The sequence below is a fragment of the Marmota monax genome, unplaced genomic scaffold (genome assembly GCF_021218885.2).
Source record: "Marmota monax isolate L192 unplaced genomic scaffold, Marmota_monax_Labrador192_F-V1.1 WCK01_AAM20220418_F8-fsc00047, whole genome shotgun sequence".
NCBI lineage: Eukaryota > Metazoa > Chordata > Mammalia > Rodentia > Sciuridae > Marmota > Marmota monax.
The window spans coordinates 2,969,154-2,992,839 of record NW_026692072.1 but is presented as its reverse complement, the minus strand read 5'-3'; the positions used below and the strand labels follow the sequence as shown (position 1 = coordinate 2,992,839).

Sequence of the window (23,686 nt, the reverse complement as noted above, 5' to 3'; positions counted from 1 at the left end):
CACCCTTCTTCCAAACTGACTTCTCAGGGCCCAGGATACTAACTGATGTCCACAGCTTCACCTGTGTCTCCCAATCATTCCAGCTGTGAAATCCCAAGCATCCATCACATTTTGAAATCCCATCAATATATGCTTTCTTTCCCCCGTTTTATTATGGCATAAATTAACTGCAGAAGCTAAAACAAAAAGTGACCGTCCACTCTTTAGATTGCTATGGGGCAGAAAAGTGGGTCGAGAACCATTCAACCAATAGAAAGAATGAAACTGCACGTTTATTTGAAAGTATAAATTTTTTTTTAAAAATCCAAAAAAAAAAAAACCCCAAACAAACCAAGCCTAATTAAAAAACAAAAAGCAATCAAACATAACCTTTCCAGTTTACATTAACTCTGAACATCACACATTATTTATTAACCACTTAGTTGCATTTTTTTTTTAAAAAACATCAATTATAAGGTAGAGGAAAATACAGTCAGGCAATAAGCTAGCAATCACAGTGAAACTATCTTAATGCTAAAATAAAACACTGATCTCATTTGAGAAAAGAAAGCAGAGATCATTTTCTGGTTGGTGTAGATTTTTTTGTATGTAAAAACAAAATCCTGGTTGGAATGAGTTAAAAAATATTGCTAGCCACTTATCTGACATCTTGACTGTGGTAGCGGGGGATCCAAAATCCTGCAGCTTTGGTGTCTTATATATATATATATATATATATATATGTGTGTGTGTGTGTGTGTGTGTGTGTGTGTGTGTATACATATATATATTTTAAAAATCCATTAAAATCAAATCTGTAATAAAAATGTCCCTGTGTATGTTTTTAAAAACAGCATTAATAGACTCCCCTTATCTCCTAAAACCATTTGTTTTTCCTAAGATGCCTAGAAGCAGAAAAGCGCGTGAGATTAACTCACCGCACAATTAATTAAAATTAGAATACTTTCCTCTAAACATCTTCCAGAGCACCAGAAAGAAGCAGGGGCCCACCAAAGGGAAAAACAAAGCCACTCTGACTTACAGAAGATGGCATGTGTAGCCAGTCACACGCTGTCTGCCATCCAAGTTATTTTTATTGGATTATTCAGGAAATAAGTACTATTTTAAAAATGAAAGACACAAGCAACCAGTTTCCTTTACTTAAAAACAAAACAAAACAAAACAAAACCCAGTGGCTAGCTTTCCTGTAATATACTTTGGATTTGGTTAAAAAAAGAAAAGTCGACAGAAAGGGTCACTGAAGGCCACTTCATCCCCACCCTTCCTGCTGGCTCTGTTTGAATTGGCGTCAAATAGGTTACTGACAGTTTCTTCTGCTGTGGAAAGAAGGCTTGAATAGGTGATAGCTGCCCAGAGTGGCTCCACCTGGTTCCAGTTCTGTCCCTCCTTGGTGTGGTTTCTTGCCCAACGATGCCTACGTTTTTAACCCATGTCTCCCTCACAGGGTGGGGCCTGTGGCTGGCCAGGCATAGAGAAGAAGGAAAACTAGCACAAATATAGACTAGAACTGAAGGACACATCTGTCTGCATCCTTCAAGAACTCCATAAATAATAACCTCAAAGCGCGACGACAACGCACAAATGCTTGGCACACTGGTCGGCCTGGGGTGACTTATCATTTTGCATTTTCTTTGGACCTTACTAAAGAAAAAACAAGACAAAAAAGAGACAGCTTTCCTATACACATATAAATAGTCCCTTAACTAGAAGGGAAAAAAAAACAAACACACTGTTTCAAATGCATTTCTAAGAGATTTTTAAAAATCCAAATGGAAAATCTTGACTCCAAACTGTCTATTGCCCATGTGTCTCAGAGGAGAAATTCTACGGGGATGTTAGGAGGGACCCGACCCTGACCCTAACTTGGGGCTCTGGTCCTGGACATTGGGTAGGAGGGTGTGAGCTGCATAGGTTGCTGGGAGCTCTCAGGGGAGGTACTGAATATGGCTCTTGTTTCCTCAGATCCAAATGCACAGGTGAAATCTGGGGTATAGAGGGAACTTGGGAGCCTGGGGTTGATGTTGTATGGATGAGCAAGACAGGCAGGGTGTGGTGTACTGGGGAAAAGGGCCAGATCAGATTGTTGGCTAACTCCAGTTGAGTCCTCATCCTCTGGCTATAGCAGGTCAGCTGGAGGCGTGACCTGCAGAAGCCAGGGAGAGGACCGTGGGGCCACACAGACCCAGGTTCTGATAGCATGTTGGTGCAGAGAACTTGGTCAGATACTTTTCTGCTGATTCTGGGTCGAGGCTAATGGTCCACACGCTGGAACAAGCTCTCCAAACAAGGATTCTGGGGCACATTTCTAAAGCCAGAATCTACCCAGGGTCCTTCACAAAACCAAAATGACACTACTGAGAGCCAAAGGGTGTCCTCATGTCAAAGTTTTCTTTGGCCACTGCCTCTGCTGAAGTGAGAGCAAAGCTAGGATGATGCCAGGCAGGTTTGACGTGTACTTGGATGCATTTTAGGGTGGCTGTCCAGTGATGGCCTCATGGTAAGACCACCCAACCCAGATCCCCAAGTGGAGCTACGAGGGTGCAGCCCAGCAGAAAACCTGGTCCAGTGTCTTCTGCCCTTCTGGACATGCAACATGGAACAGAAACACTGCTTTCTCATAGATCATTGCATCCTGCTGCCTACAAATCTGCATCTGCTACTCAGAGGGATTCCAACATTAACAGAATGACGTAGAACATGAGGCTATGATTGTGGGCCCCATAGGAACAGTGACCTCACACAAAAGATGGCAATGCTTCATGTCAACTAAGAAGCCAGAAAAATGCCAGGTCTCCCTCCAAAGAATATCCTGCCATGTAGGGAAGGAGACGAATGGAGAGGCAGCTGACACAGCCAACTTCAACTTGAGACACCCTGAAAGGAGCTTCAGCAGCTTCTCATGGGCACATGTTGCTAGAATGTAACCCGTTGGAGCAGATGAGCCCATGTGGACTTTGGAACCGCTGGATTTATACTTGTTCAGTGCCCTCACTGGGCACAGAGTCCCTGGGCTGAGCGGTACCCTCCGCAGGGCCAGGCTGCCCTGGGCTGTGGCTGGTGGTGTCTTCCACGCTTAGGAGGCTGCTGGCTGCCTGGGAACTGGCGCTGTCCGCGCTCCCCGACCGTGAGCGGTAAGGAGGCAGGTCGCCTTGGTTCAGGGACTCGGTGTCAGAGGAGTAGGGTGGTGGAGGAAGGTCATACCACGCAGGTCTGCAATGGAGAAAGCAGGTTGGGGTGGCAGGGATGGTGGGGAGTGGAGAGAAGAGAATAGATTAGTGCTGAGACAGAGCAGGGGGCAAGGATCCCGTGCCAGCGTCAGTCCATTTCTGAGCTGATGCTTCAAGTGAGGAATGACCTTCCCTGCCACTGCAAGGGCAACTCGAGGACAAGGAAAACCAGTGGTTTGAAACCAGAGAAAGAAAACAGGTCAGTGTGCTTTGGCTGGTTCATATCCTCTGGGCAGGGCCAATACCCCGTCCTCTGTGTGGACCCAGAAGGAGGGTGCCAAGCTTAACCTGGGTTGTCTGGCAGAGCTGCTCTGCTCCTGGCTGAGGGCCCCACGCCAAGGGGCTGAGCTGGCATCTCAGCCGAGCCTTTGATGGGCCTCAGAATTTGGGGTTCTCACTAGAGCCAACTCATGCTGTGGACCTGGGTAAGAGAGAGGACACTCTCTCAACACTTCTATCTCTATCTGTACCTTGCTTGAAATGAAATCACTTAACAGAAAACACATTGTTTTCTTGCTCCTGTTACTGAAGGCTTGCTCCAGTTGGGCACTGTGCTGTGCACTTCCTGTCCCCGTCTTCCATGCCCACAAAGGAGGTGGGCATTACTTCTGTGCTCATTGTACTGGTGAGGAAACTGAGTCACGGGGATGGGAAACGGCTTGCTTGTAACCATGACAGCAGTGCTGGGATTGGAACCCAGGTACCCAGCCTTCAGGTTCATCAGTGATGATACTGTGGAGTGTCACTGGTGAATGTCGGTCTCTGCCACTGCCTACAGCCACCCAACCCAGGCTCTGGGAAAGGAGCTAGGTGTATGCACGTAGGCCCCTCCCCCGGGTTCTGCAGTCCAGCACGCACCTTTGGTCCAGTAGGGCCTCTGAGTAGGAGGGCGGGGAGCCCACTTCCGAGGCATTCTGCTCAGCCTGGCTGGCCACGTACTGGATGCCGTTGTTAACGTTGTAGGTGACGTTGCAGTGGTGGGGGTGGTCCAGGACCACCAGGCGGGACAGCAGCACAGGGTGCTGCAGCCGGTGCACGGGCAGTGTCATGAGGTTATTCCTCTTTCGCTGGTGATGCAACACCAGAGCCAGCAGGGCCACCACCAGCACGAAGATGACGGAGCTGCCGATGATGGCATAGGTGATGCTGGGGTAGTACACGAGCTGGTTCTCCGAGGTCACGAACACCTGTCCACTGCCCGGCTCTGGGAGACAAGAGGAAAGGATTCCAGGTTAGCCCACATTTGCCTTTTGACATCACCCCTAGGACTCACATGCAAATGTTGCCAGTGTCACCATTTACAAGTGCAGCGACGGTGAGCAGGTAAACAGAAGGAGATACATCCATGCGCTGAGTAGTTATCCAGCTAACACCGTGGCCAGTGCTGACATGCTACAGGGATGGGGGAGGCTTCAAAAACAGTTCCATAAAAGAAGCCAGACCCAAAAGACCATGCGTGATTCTGTTTATATGAAATGCCCAGGACAGTGAACTTACAGAGGCAGGACGTACAGTGGAGGCCTGTGGCTGGCGAGGCAATGGGGATTATCTGAAAATGGCCAAGAGGGATCTTGCAGGGGTGATGGGAATGTTTAAAACCAGATGATGACGACGGCCATACAGAACAGAGAAATCACTAAAAATCATTGAATCAGACACTTCATTTTGGCGAATTTTATGTTATTGTAAATGAGGCCTCAATAAAGTTGCTTATGAAGCCTGCCCCAGGAAATGTAATGAACATCCAGGGGACAGGAGCGAGAGTTCTCATGGCAGGAATTGGGTTTTCACTGGAAACTGGTAACATAACTATATGAGGGACATGAGGTGTATCTGGGCTCCTTGTCTGTAGAGTGTCTGATGCCAGGTCCCAGGTGGATCCTTCTAGACTAAGCACTAGTGTGGCTCAGGCTGACCATGGAATCTGGTGTCACACTTGGTCCCAGTCCTGGCCCCTCAGCTTACTCGCTGTGTGCCCTTGGAAAAGTGCTACCTGCACAGGGCTGCAAAAGGGGGACAGGCACTCTCTGGGCTTCTGGAGTCTGGAATATGTCAACAAGGATCAAGCTCTTCAACAAGGGCTCAGACCTCTCGACACTTAAGATGCACAGGTAAGAGGCTTCCCAGCGGGTGGGACACACTTGGCCTCCATAGGAAGGTCCAGGCAGGCACAGGACACCACAGCAGCCCTCCCCAGATGTTGGAGACCCCTGCCTGTGCAGAAGTCCACAGCCACTCCCAGCTGCAGCAATTATCCAAAGGCAGCCCCAGTGAGCAAATGTAGTGACCACAGCACTATGCTGTCCCACCTGTGAAGCAGTGAGGAGGTTTTTGTGGGTCCCCAGTGGCCAAAATATAGACCAGAAGTAGCAGTAGTGCTAAGAGCTTTACTCTGATCCGCAACACAAGCTGTGTGTCTATTTTATTCATTACTGCATCCCCAGGGTATAGTACAATACCTGGTACACAATAGGCACTCAATTAATGCATACAACTCAAGGGAAAAATCTGTTTATTTACACCCTCTAGTAAATTAGGTTCCCTTATTATTTCTATTTTTCAGATGAGCAAATTGGCTCAGAGAGGTGAATTAAGGTCACTTTGGCAGACGAACCAGGGCTGGAACCCAGATATTTCTCCTTCAAAAAACCCACATGCCATGAAACACAGTTTCTTCTCCCCATTTATGATATAAAGATTTCCTGTTTCCCCAAATAATTCTTTTTTCTTTTTTTTTTTGTACCTGGGGATTGAACTCAGGGGTGCTTGACCACTGAGCCACATCCCCAGCCCTATTTTGTATTTTATTTAGAGACAGGGTCTCACCGAGTTGCTTAGCACCTCGCTTTTGCTGAGGCTGGCTTTGAACTCATGATCCTCCTGCTTTAGCCTCCTAAGCTTCTAGGATTACACACTTGCACCGCCACACCCAACCCTAAATAATTCTTATCTGAGACAAATGAAGACCCCCCCTCAAACTCCCATTTCTCTGTTAATTTTTCTTTCCAGCCACACCAAAACATGAACCAAAAACTTCCAAGATTCTCCAAGTTCCTGGCGGTGATCACTTCAATGTGCATTACAGATTTCAATTGTGCAGAAAGACGTCAAGATAACTCTAGTGAAAAACAGGACCACTCTGCCACACAGTTAAGGGAAGGAGGTGATTTGGGATTTTTCTGGAGACAATAGTAACTGTCACTCTTTTCTTAGCTTAATTAAAAACTGGTTGGGGACTTGTGTTTGTGTGTGTGTGTGTGTGTGTGTGTGTTTCAGAATTCAGGCTTCAAATATTGCTATTTTATTACCTCACAGACAGAGCTGCAAAGTCTCAGAGACTTGAGGTGCTATCCTCGAGCCATCAAGGACTGGCTGCTTGGGCTCAAGAAAGTTATGTAATTTTCCTAAGCCTCAGTGCCTCATTTTTAAAGAGACAGCAGGCAGTACCACGTGAGAACGGCACACATCTCCCTGGATTATGAGGGGTGCAATATATACATAAGGGCCGAGAACGGGGCCCGACAAGGGTTTGCACTCAGTCATGCTAGTTCTTTTAAAAAGTGATCATTAAAAAATTATGACGATGATAAAATATATATATATACCACCCAAACGCTTTCTAAATGTGTGGCTTAGGGGCATGAAGCACATCACAGTGCTATGTGCCATCTCCACTATCCATCTTCAGAATTTTCCCTCAGCTCTAACTAGCTAGTCCCAGTTCTCAGGGTTCACATTCTCAGGTTATTCTTTTCAACTTTTCTGGACCAGTGGCAGAAAAGGGAAAGCACCCCCTTTGGTACGTAGCCTGGGGTAGATTTTCACACGGAAAACAAAGGGCCCAGAGAGGTTTAATTGCTGACTTCTGTGTAACCATTTGCAGTATTTAGTATACAAGTGGGGTGTGATGGGGTGGTGGTGCACACCTGTAATTGGCAAGTTTGAGGTCAACCTCATTAACTTAGTGAGACTGCGTCTTAAAGTACAAAATAAAATGGGGTGTGGATATGGCTCAGTGGTAGAGAACCCCTGAGTTTGATCCTCTGTACTGAAGAGGGAAAAAAAAAGAAGAAATGGGGAGCCCTTTAAAATGAATAAAAAGTAAATGCCTTTGGATCATAACGATCTCACTCTCTCCAGACGGGCCCGCTTTGGCAGGCAAGAGGCTGTGATCACGTTGGCTGGAGAAATTATGATGTTGTATAACTCAGTGGTGCCTGGTCTCGTTTTTGCTCTATGTGTAGAATGTCATCTCGTATTAATTCATTAACTAGACCCACTTTTCTTAAGAGCTTAATGAGCCTGCTGGCCAAATTACTAATATCAGAGTTGCCTGGGTCCTACGTTCCAAGTGCGTAATCCCCGGATAATGAAGTTTCCATTTTTTCTGGCTGTCCCCCAAGCTAATGCCCTCGTGCCCCCCTGCCACACATCCTGGATCCCCACCCTGTGCCTGCAACTCTACTGCATCGATTCCAGGCAATCTGCTACCACCCCGAAGCCACGGCTCTCTCTAAACGGCTGTCGCCGGCAGCTCCTAGTGGCGCGGGCTGTGTTTGCACGGCCCCTGGGTGCTCTTCACCTCAAGTTGTCACACGTTTGTGCAGTTATCATGCCAGTCTTCTAGCAGATGGCAGTGGAGCATCCTGAGGAGCAATGCGTCTCGCTAATGCACTCAGAGGTGCAGTCTGCTTGGGCAGAGGCGCCAGGGCAGCTGGTACTTGTGACTCGGTGCTCCCTTCCTTCTGCGGCATTCCTTCCTCCAGATGCAAACTCAGTTTCCTACAGGACACTATTTTTTTTTTTTTTTGCCCATCAGATTGGCAAAGGCCCAGTGTGAGCTCACGTTTTGTTGGCCAGGTCTTGGGAAAACAGGTATCTCGGTGCCTGGTATATATGCAAGCGGGTGGGGGGGTGATTGATAGAAAGTGGGGCAGGCAGGGAGGGACTAAGAGGGTGGAAACTATGGTGGTGAGAGGTGGGACTTTGGGAGGTGAGGACTAGACAGGGTCATCAGGGTGCAGCTCCCGTGCATGAGTCCTGGTGGTTTAATAAGAGGTGGGAGAGAACAGAAGAGACAGACGCCATGCTCCCTGTCTCATGCCACATGGTGTCCTCTACGCCCTCGGGATTCTGCCAGCAAGAAGGCCCTCACCAGATGCAGAAGAATACGTAGCATAGTTCTGGAAGGATGCACAGACATGATGATGCTGGTAGCTTCTAGAGAGGGGAACAGAGGCTGGTAGAATGAGGCAAGAGGCTCCTCCTTGGCTACTTTGCACCTTTGTACTGGATTATCTACCAAGAAAAACAAACACAGCCTCTCTTCCTTCTGCTCAGCCTGGGCTCAGCGTCACTGTGTCCCTCCCATCTCTCCTGTAGCTGCAAGGCTTCCTGGGGCTCATGCCTCCAGGCCTGTGGTCGCGGTGGGTGGGGGGCATGGTCACAGAGGGACACCTTGCTGAGGAGAAACTCCTGGAGGATGGCCCCCGCCTGCAGCCTGACCTCTTGAGTTGAGAATTCCTGTTTGGGAATATCTGCTGCAAAAATGAGCAGCTACGCCTTCGGGGCCCTTCCTTGCCTCAACATTCTTTCCAGCTCCCCTGGAGTTGGTCTCCTCCTCTCCATCCCAGCCATGGGAACCACTAGTCTGTTTCCAGTATCTGGATCTGGATCTCCTTTCCCAGAAAGCCACAGGTAGAATCGAGCAGATGGAGCCTTCCACATCTGGCTCCTTCCTCAGCTCACTGCCTGAGATCCACCCAGGTTTCCCTGAGTGGCATTCAGTGGCAGAAGCACCAAGTCTGTTTGGCGATTCCCCAGCTGAGGTTGGGGACACGCCTGCTCCCAGTTTTGGGAATGCAGGTCTTCCTTGGGCACAGCAAGGACAGATAGCTGGTTCGCTGGGCAGCAGAGGTGTGACTTGACAAGTACCGTCCCACTGCTCTGCGCAGCTGCAATGGTGTTCTGAACACCCCCCACCCTGCCCCGCAGCATCTGCGTGTGAGATCCCATGGCCCTGCATTCCCATCAGCACTCGGCATCGCCGTCCTCCGCATTTCAGCCACTCCTGCGGGTGCCCAGCGTGTCTCGGTGCCTCGCTGAGGCTTCACTTGGCATTTCCTCAGGACTCACGGGGTTGAGCACCCGCTCACACGCTCTCTGTCACTTCACATGGTCTCTGACAAAGAGTGGCCTACTTTTAAATTGGATTGCTTGATTTATCAGTGGGTTGTAAGAGTGCTTCCTGTGCCCTGGACGCAAGCCCTTCATCACAAACATATTTTGCAAAGAGCCTCCCAGCCTATGTCTGGACTTCTCATCTGCTTTAGTGTCTTTTCAAGAGAAGTTTTCTTTCTTTCTTTTTTCAATTTTATGAAGTCCATTGCATCAATTCTTTCTTAATGGTGTGTGTCATTTATATACTCTTCAAGGAATCTTCTCTAAATCTCTGTCTTGAAGGAGTTTTACAGCTTTAGCTCCTCCATTTACATCTAGGATCCACTGCAAGTTAATTTCTGTTTATGGTACAAGGAAAAGGTCAAGGTTCTTTTCATCTCTCCATTTAGATATTCATTTTTTTTAAGCACCATTTGTTGAAAAGCCTGTTCTTTCCTATGGAATTACCTTGACACCATTCTTGCAAATCAATGAACCATATAAGTCTGGGGCAATATCTAACTCTTCTGCTGGAGTAAGATAGACACCTATCTTTATTTATTTATTTATTGGTCTGGAGATTGAAGCTAGGGGCATGCAACCCCTGAGCCACATCCCCAGTCCTTTTTAATATTTTATTTAGAGACAGGGTCTTGTTGAGTTGCTTAGGGCCTCACTAAGTTGCTGAGGCTGACTCTGAACTTGCAATCCTCCTGCCTCAGCCTCCGGAGCTGCTGGAATTATAGGCGTGCACCCCTGCACTTAGCTAGATACCTATCTTTACACCAATACCTGTGTTGGTAACTGATAGTTGAGCCTCAAAATCAGGTACTGTGAGTCCCACATGCCTTTTTTATCCTTTCAAATTAAACTTTATTTTTTATTATAAAGACCCATGCTAATTATTAAAATTAAAGACATACAGAACTGTTCAAGGCAGACAATTTGCTTCTTCCCCTTCCCATCCCTACTACAATTCCACTAGATAAAAACAGTTCAGAGTTTTGTGTGGACCATGATTGCCCAAGGCCGTGAAGGGCCAGAGAGTAAATATTTCATGCTCTGTGAGTTGATACACTTTCAGTCACATGACTCACACTGTCCTGGAGATAAAGGCAGCCAAGGACAAGATGTCTATGAATGTGTGTGCCACTCCCAGCCAAAGCTTACCAAAACCACAGGGGCAGGCAGGGCTTGGTGCCCTGGCTGTCTTGTGCCGACCCACAGCACAGAGGCTCAGAATCCTTTTCTGTGCATGCACACGACATGTTCCTCTTTGTGCTATACAGATAACCTGTACCGAATACCTCTCCCCACCTGCCCTTTCATTGAAGAGTAGCTGTAGGCATCCTACCACATGGATGTACACACTGTACTCCACCCCCTTTGCAAAATACCTTTGGGCTGCTTCCTTTTTTGCCATCAACCAACAATGCTGCAACACTCAGGCAGACCAGCCCAGCCTGTATGAGCGACGAGGTTCTGGGCCCGCTACCCACAGTCAGTGCCTGCTGTGGTCTGAATGTGTGCCCCAGGTTCATACATTGGAAGCTTTGTCTTCCCAATGCAACAGAGCTTCGGGACCTCTCAGAAGTGAGGAGATCACGGGCAAAGGATCAATGCCAGGGTCTCTTTCTCTCTCCTGCAGGATGTCTTCCACCATATTGTGATGCAGCAAGAAGGCCCTCACCAGAGGCGGCCGGTGGATCTTGGCCTTCCCAGTCTCAACAACTGTAAGAAATACATCTCCGTGCTTTATAAACTACCCCATCTGTGGCATTCTGTCACAGCAACACAACAGGGTATAATGTGGCGTCTGACAGAGATGCTGAATGCACAATTGGTCTTTGGTCACCAGCACAATGACTTCTCAAGGTGGATTACTAGACCGTCCGGGTTTAACCCTGAACCCTCTCCTTTTCTTTGCCCACATGGAGCCACCCAGTGTGATCAGTTCTGTGGGGCAGTGTCTCCCCACACTGTGCTACCTGTCTTCATTCTCATGGCTACATCGGGCTGGGAAGGAAAGCCTCCTTGTGGGTCTTAGTCTTCAACCTCTTTGAGCCCAAGCTTTCTGAGCATCCCACCAGTTTGAACAGCACCCACTGCTGCTGCTACGTGATTCCTGTAAAATTCTTCAGGCCAAGGTATCTCGGTCTCTCCAAGACTCACGTTGCCCCCTTGGCCAGGCATTCAGACCAGGGCTCTCCCTCCACCCCTGGTTTCCCAACACGACCCTCAGAAGGTATGGGGAAACGAGGAGTTAGAATCAGGATACCATTTGCCTTGTGACAAATCCCCCATTCCTGATTCTCACTAGAATGACAAAATGAATAGCAACAACCTCCATCATGGCCACTCATATTACCTTTGAACTAAAAAATGAAGGAATGTTGATGATGATGATGATGATGACGATGATGATAGAATTATCCTAGCAGCTCTTACCCTACTCTGGTAATATCCTGTGTGTGTTTTACACATATTAACTCTTATATTTACACGATTCATAGGGAGTTGAGTGGGGTTCCCCCCAAAAGACAGATCTACCCAGAACCTCGGAATGTGGCCTCATTTGGAATAAGGTACAATGAAGGTACAGGTCTTGGGGGGAACCAGAGAGGGACCTGAATCTCATGATGAGTGTCCTTGTGAGGGACATAAAAGGAGAAAAAAGAGATAGACGGGGAGCAGCCAGGTGAGGTCGGAGGCAGAGATGGGGTCCTGCAGCCCCAAGCCCAGGACTTCACACGTGTAGCCTCCAGAACCACGAGAGAGTCTAAAATCGAAACTGTCATACTGTGCTGCGCAGCTCATTCTGTTTCCCCTCTCCCTTCCCCATTTCTTCCCTCCATCTGTCACCCCATCTTACTGCTCTTGCAATGGAGTCCCTCTTCTAAAACACTCCAGCAGATTATTTTAAAAACTAATAATAATAGAAGAGAGACAGGTACAAGAAGGGGGTTGGGGGAGGGAGAAGGGGGAGGTCCTGGGAAATGAGATTGACCAAATTATGCCATGTGCATGTCTGAATGTGTCACAATGAATTCCACTGTTATGCATAATTACAACCTACGAATGAAAACTGGAAAAAAGTAAAGATAAAAAGTCACATTTTTAAACAGAAGAAGGAAACAGTACTAATTAAATAATTTTAACACCTGTGTGTGGGGGAAGAGCTCCAGTAGAGCCTCAATCATTTAACCTATCTGAACTGCCTTCTCTGGGATGGCAAGGGGCATGACGTAGGGGTACTACAGTCAGACAGGAGTGAAAAAAAATTCAGACAAATTAATCATTTTGATCTTGGCCCCTTGTCTCCTGGGCTGCAACGAGATGTACCTCCCTGGTCGCCCCAGTTAAAGTTCACAGTGACTGTCACTGACAGAAGCCTGCAGCTCCCTAGAGGGAAGTGAGAGCTTCTGTGGGGAATGCTGCCTGCCACCCTTGTGTCCAGGCTTGACAGGAGGCAGGCAGCAGGAGCTGATCCTGAGGCCACTCACGAGGAGCCCAAGGTGGCCCTGATTGTGTTCTCGGATCCGGGAGCCCTTGCGGCCCCAGGAATAATAATTGGTGCCACTGCCACGGGGAAACCTCATTACCTGCTGAAATGCTGAGCAAGCGCACGTGCAGTTTCTGTGCGCAGAAAACTTTCTGAATAATTTAGGGGACGGCTGATAACAGAAGCACTGCAGCCGGGGCTCCCGAGGGGACCTTTATTGACAATGAACAAATTCAAGGCTTTGTGAGACTTCAGATCGGACTATGAGGACCCAGGGTCTCACGGTGTTGAGGGCAGGGATGTTCATTTTGCTTTGGTCCCAGGGCCAGCAGGACCCAATGCCCAGGTATACCTGATGACAGTCAGGACCTACACACGGTTCCCAGGGCCCACACCTCCTGTCGGGGCTCCCCAGCCACTGCTGCCTCTGCCCACCCCCCTTGGGCTCTCTGCAGTCTTTCCACACGGCTGCAGGGCGCTCCTTCTGCACCATAAATTCATTTGCTCAAGTCGCTCCTCTGCTCAAAACCCTGCAGTGGCTTCCCACGTGCTGGGCATCAAGCCAAAGTCCGCCCCTGTCCTCTAGGTCCCAGCTTGTCTTGTACCTGGTGCCTCTCTGGCCTCCACTCCTGCCTCCTGCCGCTGAGCACCCTCTGACCTCCTCAAACCGGGGCCTGTCCCGGGCTTCTGCCCCTCTGCGCCCTCCGTAAGCACGGCCATCTGCATCGCTCACACCCTGCTCTGTGGTGGCTGCTCACCCCCCTGGCCCACCCCTCTCCACCCCTTCCCGTGCCCTCCAGCTCCTGTCACCCACGCTGCATTTGTCCTGCACTCTCTCTCTTTCCTAAGGGGTTGCACCTCCACGTGGGCAGAGCTGGATTCTGCCGCTCATCGCTGCCTCCCGATGCCTTAACAGAAATAGCTTGCTGGGGGACACAGGCAGAGGGTCTCTAACCCTGCACTCTGGTGACATTTCACACTTGTGTCTTTCACATGAGACTAAGCACCCCCCCCCCCCCCCATGTGAGGTGCCTCATGCTGGCAATGGTTCTGTTTAGGCTCAAGGTGAGAAACACACGTCTCAGAGAGTGAGGTCCCTGCCTCAGGTCATAAGGCCGGAAGGTGACAGAGCCACAGCTGGAACCCAGGACACGTGGTGTGAGGGCAAGTCTGTCCTGGAGCTCGGTTTCAGGGATGGGGAACTGCCGTGGCTGACACATCCTCACTGGTACTGGTGGGCAGGAGCGGAGGAAGGATCGCAGAGACATGTTTGTGTACCAAAACACTTTCCAGAATATTCCCTCTCACACACTGGCTGGTAGCAAAGAAACCCTTTCCTGGAATCACCCAGACAGCCACCACAGGGTCGGGAGTGTGGAGGTAGCCCACGCAGCAGCCTCTCCTCCCAAAGTGGCCGAGAGGGTGCCCTGATGTGGTTACTCCAGGCCAATCGAGAGGACCTGCAGCCTGGACCTGGCTCCACCCCTCCCCTCCCCTTCCAGAACTTTCTGCCTCCCAACCATGGAACCCAGCCCCTCATCATGGTGCTCAAGCTCCTCATCCTGGCTCCTCCCTCCCCCTCTCCTCTCTCCTCTCTGTGCCGGCCATGCCAGCCTGCAAGACACAGAGCTCCCTGGACAGGCACCTACTTGCCCACCTCGTGCCTGACAGCCGCAGGTGTGGGTCCCCCAGCCTCCTGGTTTATAAGAAGAGACAAGATTGAATAAAGTGGGAAGCTGCTTCCAGCCCAGGCCTGAAGGGTTTAGGATGTAGCTTCTGGAATCTTCTGGGACCCCAGAGACCTGACAGGTCCTGGGCCTCCACTGGAGGAAGGCAGCCTCCACCAGGTGCAAATATTCTGGCCTTTGTCCCTTCCCACCTCCAACCTCCTGCTGGTGTTCACCGCTGGCCAAACCCATTGGTGGCCAGTCTCTGAGGCCCAGGGGAGGGGCACGTGGAGACCAGGAGCAGACAGAGTCACTACAACAGCCAGCACAGGCTCCCTAATCCTCTGTGGGACCCCCGCCCACTCCCCTGCCTCAGCCTGACACCTCCCACCTCAGCTCAACACGGCCATGTTCACAAAGCCTCCACTGTCCCCTCTGGAATGTCGTGCTCCTTTCTGTGCCCTCCCTCATTCCAACTTTCCCCCAATGGCATCTTGCTTTATACCAGCGTCCACTGGCACTCAGGAGGTGAGGGGCTCCAGGTGCGACGGTGCAACCTGCCAGCCATCTTGTCCAGCGCTGGCCAGTGCTTCAGGGTCATGCTCAGGGCCGTGCAAGGGGAGGTGGCTTCCTTTAGAGCTGGTACCCACACCTTCCTCACCCCAAGATGGAAACAAACGAAGATCACCCAAACGGGAAAAGCAAAGGAGGTGTCTTCAGAGCTTGCCACGGCCATGGAGCCGGCCAATGGTCACTTGTGTTCTGGCAGACATTAAGGAAGGCAGAGGGCGGGAAGGTGGCCAGGGCCAAGGGAAGCCTGCCGTGGGCCCTGACTGCTGTCTGCTGGCACAGGGAAGCTGGACCTGGCCGAACCTGAAGCAGGGCATCCCAGGCAACGGGTTAGGGAAGCCTATTTGGCTTTCCCCTTTTGGTCCTAAATCGGAAACAAGGATAAACACAGGGAAGCTGTCAGTCACTAATCAAGACCCTGCTTTTGGGGGCCGACTGCTACAGGGACTATCTTGTCTTCCTGGACTGTTACTAGAGATGGAGATCTTAATTCCTGCAAGTCTGTGGCATAGCAGGTTGGGTTCCTGTGGGCTGCGGGTCAGAGTTCTCCTTCCTCACAAGGGCTGGCCGTTGTCTGGGTGTTTACTCTCTCCCTGATGGTCCAACCCAGGTCCCCAAGTGGTCCAGACCCCACTTCTGCTTCTGAGTCTCTGTGACACCTGGGGCCAGTCCAACGCTCAGCTAGAAAGCAGGGATAATGAACAGTGGCCCTGAAGAGCTACTGTGAGGATGAGGGCCGAGCTGATGTAGGTAAACACCAGTCCTGGAGTGGGAGGAGAGTAGGAACAGCCATTCATGTTCAACATTCCTGTCTATGTACCTATGAAAGCCAGGCGTCAGTATGAACAAGGACAGGTCTACCTAAAAAGAGGCAGGTGCACAGTGGTCAGGTCTAGGGGTTTGGTTTTGCCAGAAATGACACAGTGTCTTTGGGCAACTGACTCCACCTTTCTAAACCTCATTTGTAAAATCAGGATTAAACACCTGTAGCCAACACAGACTTGATATGAATGTGAAAGGCCACTGTCTTAAGTTGGAGCCAAGTGAGCCAATGACAAGCTTGCCATTTTACAAAGACCCTGACCCCTCACACTGGATTTTAAAAGGTGGCAGAATGGCAGGGCAGCGGAAATGCTTCCAAGGAGGAAGGCAGGAAGGAACCGTAGGAATTCTCTGGAACATGCAGGCTACTGCCTCCAAAGGTAAGGAGGATGGAGTGGGATGGGGTAGGAGAGTCCAGCTAGAGCCATAAGCATTCACCTGACCCAGGGGCCCAGATCCCGGGCTGACCTGAGCTCAGCACTGGATTTCAGAAACAAAAGACAACACAAGTCTAACCCGAGGCCTCACAGCTGGGGAGTGGCCCTGGGGGCTCTGACTCCAGCACTCCCAGGAAGGCCTCCACCAGCCTTCTGCAGCATCCTCACTAGCCTAGAAGCTTCCAGACACTCTGCTGGCCACTGTACACCAAGGGCATCCTGGCATCCACCCTGATTTTCTTGTTCAACACCAACATCCCGCGGGGCTGAGGGGGCCTTTGCGGATCTCTATTCCAAGCACATCTCTGGTACAATTTAGATGCGGATTGAAAAAGCTTAATTTAAAGGGCAGACCAGCAAATGACTGAATCAAAAGAGAACCACGAAAACCCCACTGAACCATTACCATGGCAACTCAAGTTGCTAAAATTAACCCAAAGAGGGGTGATGAGAAAACCCGAGCTGCTCAGCATCAGACGGAGCACAGCAGGGGGCCATCCAGGCCCAGAGCCAGAGGGGAATTAGAGAGCAGGCCCCTCTGCCAAGAAGGAAGCTGGACTGAGGACCGGGAGAGCCAGGAGACACGTGCACTGAGATCAAATTCAAAACAGAGGAAGGGAAGGGGTGGGGGAGGGGAGGAAGGCCCGAGTCTGAAGACAGATGGGGCAACTGTCTCCCTGAGCATTTTCAGTTCTTATTCTAAGAGATCCAAGGCTTCCTGCCCTCTCCACTTCCTCGAGGGCCGGCCATGGGGCAGGTGGGGTAACTGTCTCCAGAAACCATGAGCTCCATCCTTCCAACAAGTGTCCTTGATACCCCTGGCAATTGATACCCCTGGCCCCTAAGATCTAAGATGCTTGCTTACCCAGAGAAGAGTTGCTCAGAATTGAGGGGAAGCTGGAGACCCCAAAGCATGCTAAGCGATGCCATACATCCTGGGAGACTGATCTCTGCTCTGAGGAGGAAGGACCCAGTGTCAACCAGGGGTTGGCTGGTTAATGGCTTCTTTGCTACAAAACAGGCCCAGGGCAGTTGCAGGACTGGCTGGAGGGAGAAGCACTTAATTGGCTGTGGAAGATAGAGAAGGGCATTAAAAAAAAAAAAAAGGGAATGCAGATTGCTACCAAAAGTCAGTGATGGGGGTAAGTGGGAGCTAGGGCCTGGGTGGCCTTTCTAGAACTCTGCTCAACTCTGCTCATCGCTTAAGAAATGCCAACAGAAGAGAGCAGCGGAGAGCAGGAGCTCTTTGCTACCTCTCCTACTGCAGCACAAAAAAGCAAACATCAATGAGAGACAGCATGGGAGGGGTGCTGGACTTGGAAATGAGCTCATGCATTGGAATCAATGTTCTCCTCACTCTAACCTCACAGGGGAGACCTCTAAAGCATCTCTCTCCTGTGCATAGAAGCTTCGGCAAACCCAGGCCCCTGCACAGGACCTCCTGAGCTATTTCTGTAAGCAATGTGCTTAAAATGAATATACACACCTCCCGGAATCTGCTGAATAAGGAGGGATATAAAGAATGACTATTTCTATTGCTTACTGTATCTATTTACCTGGCATATTTGGTGGAAGCTGCAAAATTAAATGCTTAGCAGACATTCTTTAAGCTCAATGGTCAGTTGGCTTCTGGTCTGGTAATAAGGCTTGGCACATTACAATACAATGGTTTATTGAGCCTGCTCTGTCAGCAGCCAGAGCGGAATACTGCTAACTCAAGCGGGATACTCCGATCAGTTTGCGAGTGTGGTGTAATTACCCACAAATAGCATTGCAGGGCAAAGCTAACCCTAAACACTGGGGAGAGAAAAATCGACTTCAGCCCTGCCATTGTCAACGCAAATAAAACCTCATTTGCGAAAGCTGAGAAAACAAATATCATCACCAAATATCAATTATAGTCCTACATTAGCACCCCAGCCAAGTTCCGGGAGCTCGAGGCCTCTGCATTAGCCCTGGTTCCTTCCTTTCCTTTATTATTTATGTCCAACTCAGAGGCAGGTTATGCTTATTCTGCTTCTAAAATATGGGACAAGTGACCACTGCATGCTGCATGAATTAACTACCAGACCACTACTCTTAGCTGGTCTCTAGATTTCTGGCCTTGTGTCTCTCCACATTCTCTACATACCATCCAGAAAGTTCTTTTTAGGATGTGAGAAGGACCATGGCAATGCTTCCGAGGAGGAAGGCAGGAAGGAACAGCAAGAATACTCTGGAACATTCAGGCTACTGCTTCCAAAGGTTGTAAGGAGGATGGAGTCCCCTTTGAGGGCTGCTCATTACTCAAATTCCAAATTCCTAACAATGACCTAGAGAGGCATCTGTAATCTGACCCTCGAGTTTTCTATAACCTGAATTTTGAGCCATTTTCCTTTTAGCATCTTGTGCTCCATCCCTGGAGCATCTTGTGCTCCAAGGATGGATGGCTGAAGTTTGGCTCACTGATTGTTTTTATGAAGTTTTGTTGGTACATTGACATTCACTCATGTAGTGCCTTTGGCTGTTTTCATGCTGCAATGACATGTGTACTTGTGACAGTGACCCTAAGACCCACAGAGCCTAAAATATTGACTGGCTCACATGGGCTAACTTTGGAAATTTAGCACACAAACGTGACCATCTTGACAAGGAGACTCACTGCTACTGCCAACAAATGGAGACATCAAGAAATGAAGAGAAATCAAGCACCTCCTTCCTTGCTGCCCCCCACTGGCTCTTGCTTTCTGTTGTCTGCAGAAGCAGGCTACCCAAATGTTCCTACAGAACACAGCGAGTTTGGTCTCAATCTTAGCTAGGAAGCACCCGAGTGATTAACAAGTCTGTCTGTCACCAAGACCACCCTGGGCAGGAGGACAATGCTGCCTACCTGTGTCACTGTGTCTTCTGAGAGGTGCTTGGATGTCTCGTATTCATGCTTCTCGAGATATAGGCTTGGTGGAGACAAGACAAGGTGCTGGAGGCTCCACTCTGGTACAGGGGCCTCCTGAGCAAGGGGTCATGGAACCTGCTATTCCATAATAGAAGAGTAACTACAGGGTCTGAGGTCATGGAGGATTTGAAGCTACCTGCTCCATCCTTTAAATAAAAATATTAACCAAGTTTCCCCCAGGGCCACTTCAGAATCTACACATCCTTGTTGAAAGCTCTCGAGACCGGGAAGAGCAGCTGGAGAGTTCAGGCAAGTATTTTAAACATTGATGGGGCTGCGTTAGAACAAGCAAGGGAAGAATCAAAGCCTTCAGTTGCTAACAGAGGGCCCACGCTGGCCTCCTGAGGAAGAGGAATAAGAAGATCCACTGGATCAATGTGATACCAACATGAATCCCAGGGAGGGCCAGCAGACAGCAACCTGCTCATGCATAAAACATTCACCCAGCACAGCCAGGGCATCCAGAGGCGCTCATTCACCGTTACAGGGTGGGAGTTGCCAGGGAACAGGCAGAAAACTCTGGGAACCTAAGGGCTGCTTAGTAAAAATTCAGTTTTGAATACGTAATATGCATGTTTCAAAATCTAAATGGTAAAGAATTTGCAGAGAAAGGTAAGTTGCTTCTCATACCTGTCTCCTAGTCACAAGCTTCCCATCCCAGAGGCAACCACTGGTACCCATTTTTCTCTTTCTCCACTTCTTTTCTATGTAGGTTTCCAGAAATAGAACAGGCATGTATTAGCATATATCTGGAAAATTTTTAAAACTTTGAGGTGGGTGTGTCAGGGATTTAATTCAGGGGCACTCAATCACTAAGCCACATCCCCAGCCCTACGTTTTGTATTTTATTCAGAGACAGGATCTCATTGAGTTGCTTAGCACCTCGCTTTTGCTGAGGCTGGCTTCGAACTTGCGATCCTCCTGCCTCAGCCTCCCAAATTGTTGGGATTACAGGCATGCATCATCACACTGGGCAACATCTGGAACTTTTAACACACATGACAACACCTTGATTTTTTTCACTTAATGAAGCACATTGGTACCTATTTTTAAAAAAGCAATTTGTCTATTAAATGCCTGCTTAGCAGTAACTATGTAGCACTGACTATATTCCAGGCTCTCCATTTTAATATAACTTTTTATTTTGAGATAAGTATAGACTTGGAAAAAAACTGAGAAAATAGAAGAGTTCCCTTAAACCTTCACCCATTTTCCCCTAATGCCAACCAGAGAAAAAAAATTGCAAAATCTAAGAACTAACCTTGAAACAATTATATTAACCAAGTTGTAGAATATATTCAGGGCTTATGTCTTTTCCCACTGAGGTCCTTTATCTGTACCAGCATCTAGTCCAAGATCTCACACTGCTTTTATTTCTTCCGATCTAAATCAGGTTCTAAGTCCTTCCTTGTGTTCCACAGCCTTAATGCTTTGAAGAGGAACAGGAAGTTATCTGGTAGAATGTCCCTCCCTTTGGGCTGATCTGATGCAATTTCACCATTGAGAGGATTATACTATTGAAGAGAATATCAGAGTATACTCAGTGAATACCACTGGGGAAGCTCTGTGCATATTTCCTGATGATCACTGATTGATCACTTGGTTAAGGTGGTATCTTCAAAATTTCCACTCTCCCCTAGTAGTTAATAATACCTTGGAGCAGACCCTTTGAAAGCATGCAAACACCTCTGCTTCAATTTCTTCCACATCTCGCCTGTGTTGTTATGACTGTGTGTTCCCACGGTGATGTTTTCCATTGTCCCCACTGGTTCTTCCTACATTCATTCCCTGCAATTTTTTCTGTAAAGAAGATCTGGCCCTTCTCTTTTTTTCCAGCTATTTACATCAGACAAGCTCATGGATATTTATTTTTATCCTCTGCGCTGTCAACCAACATGATTGCCATGGTTTGAAGGTATCCCAGGTGTTGCCAAAGTGACAGCATTAAGAGAAGAGGCCTTTCAGAGGCAACTGGTCCAGGAGGGCTCCTCCCACGTAGATGGGAATAGGACCCTGAGGAAGGAGGATTCATGCAATATTTATTGAGCTTGCCCTTCTGCCTCCGTCATGTGAGGACACAGGTTTGTCCCTTCCAGAGGATACAGTACTAGGGAACCATACAGTAGTAGGGAAGGAGTAGCAGAGAGTGGGTCTCACTAGACAAGTGACTTGACAGCCCCTGACTTTGAACTTCTAGTTTCCAGAACTGTGACAAAATAAATTTCTGTTCTTAATAATATTTCTTAGTCTCAGTATTTTTGTTACAGCAGCATGAAACAGACTAAGACGTTATTATTTGTTCTGTTGCTCCACTGTTAACTGTTTACGATAGCTGCAGAATGAGCATGCCATTTGTGGAGATGCGCCATTGTTTATAACCAGACTCATCTGATGGGCAGGTGGGATCTATTGCCACTCTTTTTCTCTTATAATCTTCTACAGTAAAAATCCTCATAGATGGCTCATTTCACACGTGAGCTACTATTACCTTGACATACACCTATGAGGCCTCTGGAGCAGACCTCACACCATCTCTCTGATCTCAGCTCCTGAGGGTCCCTCCCCTGTCCCCAGTGTGGTGGATATCCTCTAAGGTGGCCTCCGACTCTTGCCTCCTGGGATTCATGCCCCTGTGGAGACCCTTTCCTGGGAGTTGGGGACGGGAGTATTTCTCACTTCTGACAAATGGGATATGGCAGCAATAATAAGGTGTCACTTCCAATTCCAGGTTATGAAAGGCTTCTGTTCTTGGTGATGTTCTCTGTTGTTCCCTCACTCGCTTGCCTTAGGGCCATGGGGGAAGCTGCCCTATGGAGACACTGTGGGAGGTGTCCAGCCAGCAGGGAGGAGCCGAGGCCCTCACTCCAGCAGCCCACAAGGAACCAGTTCTGCAAACAGCTGAGTGACCGAGCATGGTGGCAGGTCCTCCCGCCAATGGAGCCTTTAGGTGAGACTGCAGTCTGGCCCATGAGAGGCCCTTGATCTCAGGAGAGACCTTGAGACAGAGGATCCACAGACAAAGCATAAAATCATATTTCAGAACAGCTCGGGGTGATGGTGTTTTTACTGGTTACAGAGATCTACAACTCATCTTCCTTGAAGTCCTTCCTTCCTAGAATTGCTGCTCCTCTGGCCTGGGATGTCCTTCTATGAGCCCCTGCTGATGTCCTGGCTAGCCTCAGGACTCCAGTGACTACTGAGCCTCTTGTCTTTGATTCCCCGGAAGCTGTCCAAACTCAGCTAGAGCTTCCCACCGCCCATCACCTGATCCACATCCCGCAGGTCTTTCTCTTTCTTGTGGAGCTACTGAGATAGCTAGTTTCCCATCAAGAAACCCGGAACCTCTGGAGGGCTGGTCTCGTTTACAACCTGTCCCTCTCACTCGTAAGCACTAAGCTCAGCTTTACACATACACATTAGGTAAGCTATAATATCTGTAAAGCCAATCAGTAATAATAAGCCTTAAATTATGGGTTTCAGATCTGCCAGCAGCCTAGTGCTTACACACGCAGTATTAGCTATTATTAGCATCATTAGCACTACTCAATATTTCATGAATGAATGTTTCCCTCTCTAACAAGAATTTAATTTTCTGACTCCCCATGAGCTCCCTCTCCAATTTTAGAATCTCCAAGTTACAGGAAATAAGAAAGAACTCTTGACCAAAAGTTGAGGGTCTCTAGCTGAACTCTGTGGCTTCCATATATCAAGTGTTCCTTCAGGGGCTATTCTCAGCCAGAGCAGCAGGGGGACTGCTGCGCACCCACCCAAGACCTGTACCAAAGACACAGGGAACGGGGACGCCCAGGCAGGAGAGGAGCAAGATTCACGACGATTGACAATCCACTCATGTTTCTGAGAGTCTGCAGGCCACCCGCTCCTTCTCCGCAAAGCTCCCCTTGCAACAGTATCTATGACCAATTGCACTAATTGAACACACAAATGAGGGAGATAAGGGGAAACTCTGCTAATTGTATTTTTCACTGGCTTCAGTGGAGAAAAATCTCATCATCAGTCATGATTACCAACTTCCCTGTGGTCTCAACAGGACAAGCCTGAACACAAGTCGTTCTGAAGCATCTTGTTGGCTGGCAGATCAACAAGCTCTTAACTCTTGTTTGATCTTTGAAGGTTCTGGGGGAATAAGAAAAAATGCCGCACACCATTCTGCTCCCTTAGGTTCAGAAGAACCTTCTGCTGCAAGCCGTAAGAGAAAGACACTGTCGTTTTAACCATCACTGGTATAAAAGGTGCTGTGGAAACAGCCCTTCAACATGGACACCACTGGAGTCCCCAACAATGACAGGGTGAATCCCAGAGGCCTGTGACAGTCCTAATCCTCAAGTCACTGTTCAAGGAGCAGAGACAAA

The 23,686-nt window shown here is 48.8% G+C and overlaps 1 protein-coding gene across 7 annotated transcripts in view; it reads right to left on the bottom strand.

Annotated features, from left to right (window-relative positions):
• Positions 1-252: 252 nt before the first annotated feature.
• Positions 253-23,686, bottom strand: part of Ldlrad3 (low density lipoprotein receptor class A domain containing 3) — a 225,660-nt gene continuing 202,226 nt past the window's right edge. For all 7 annotated transcript variants that reach the window (XM_046456100.1, XM_058583343.1, XM_046456112.2 and 4 more), the window contains 2 exons: positions 4,086-4,431; positions 253-3,210 (listed from right to left, as the gene is read on the bottom strand). In XM_046456100.1, the coding sequence (XP_046312056.1) occupies positions 2,970-3,210; positions 4,086-4,431 (587 nt within the window). In that variant the 3' untranslated portion in view covers positions 253-2,969. The remainder of the gene's footprint in view (positions 3,211-4,085; positions 4,432-23,686) is intronic.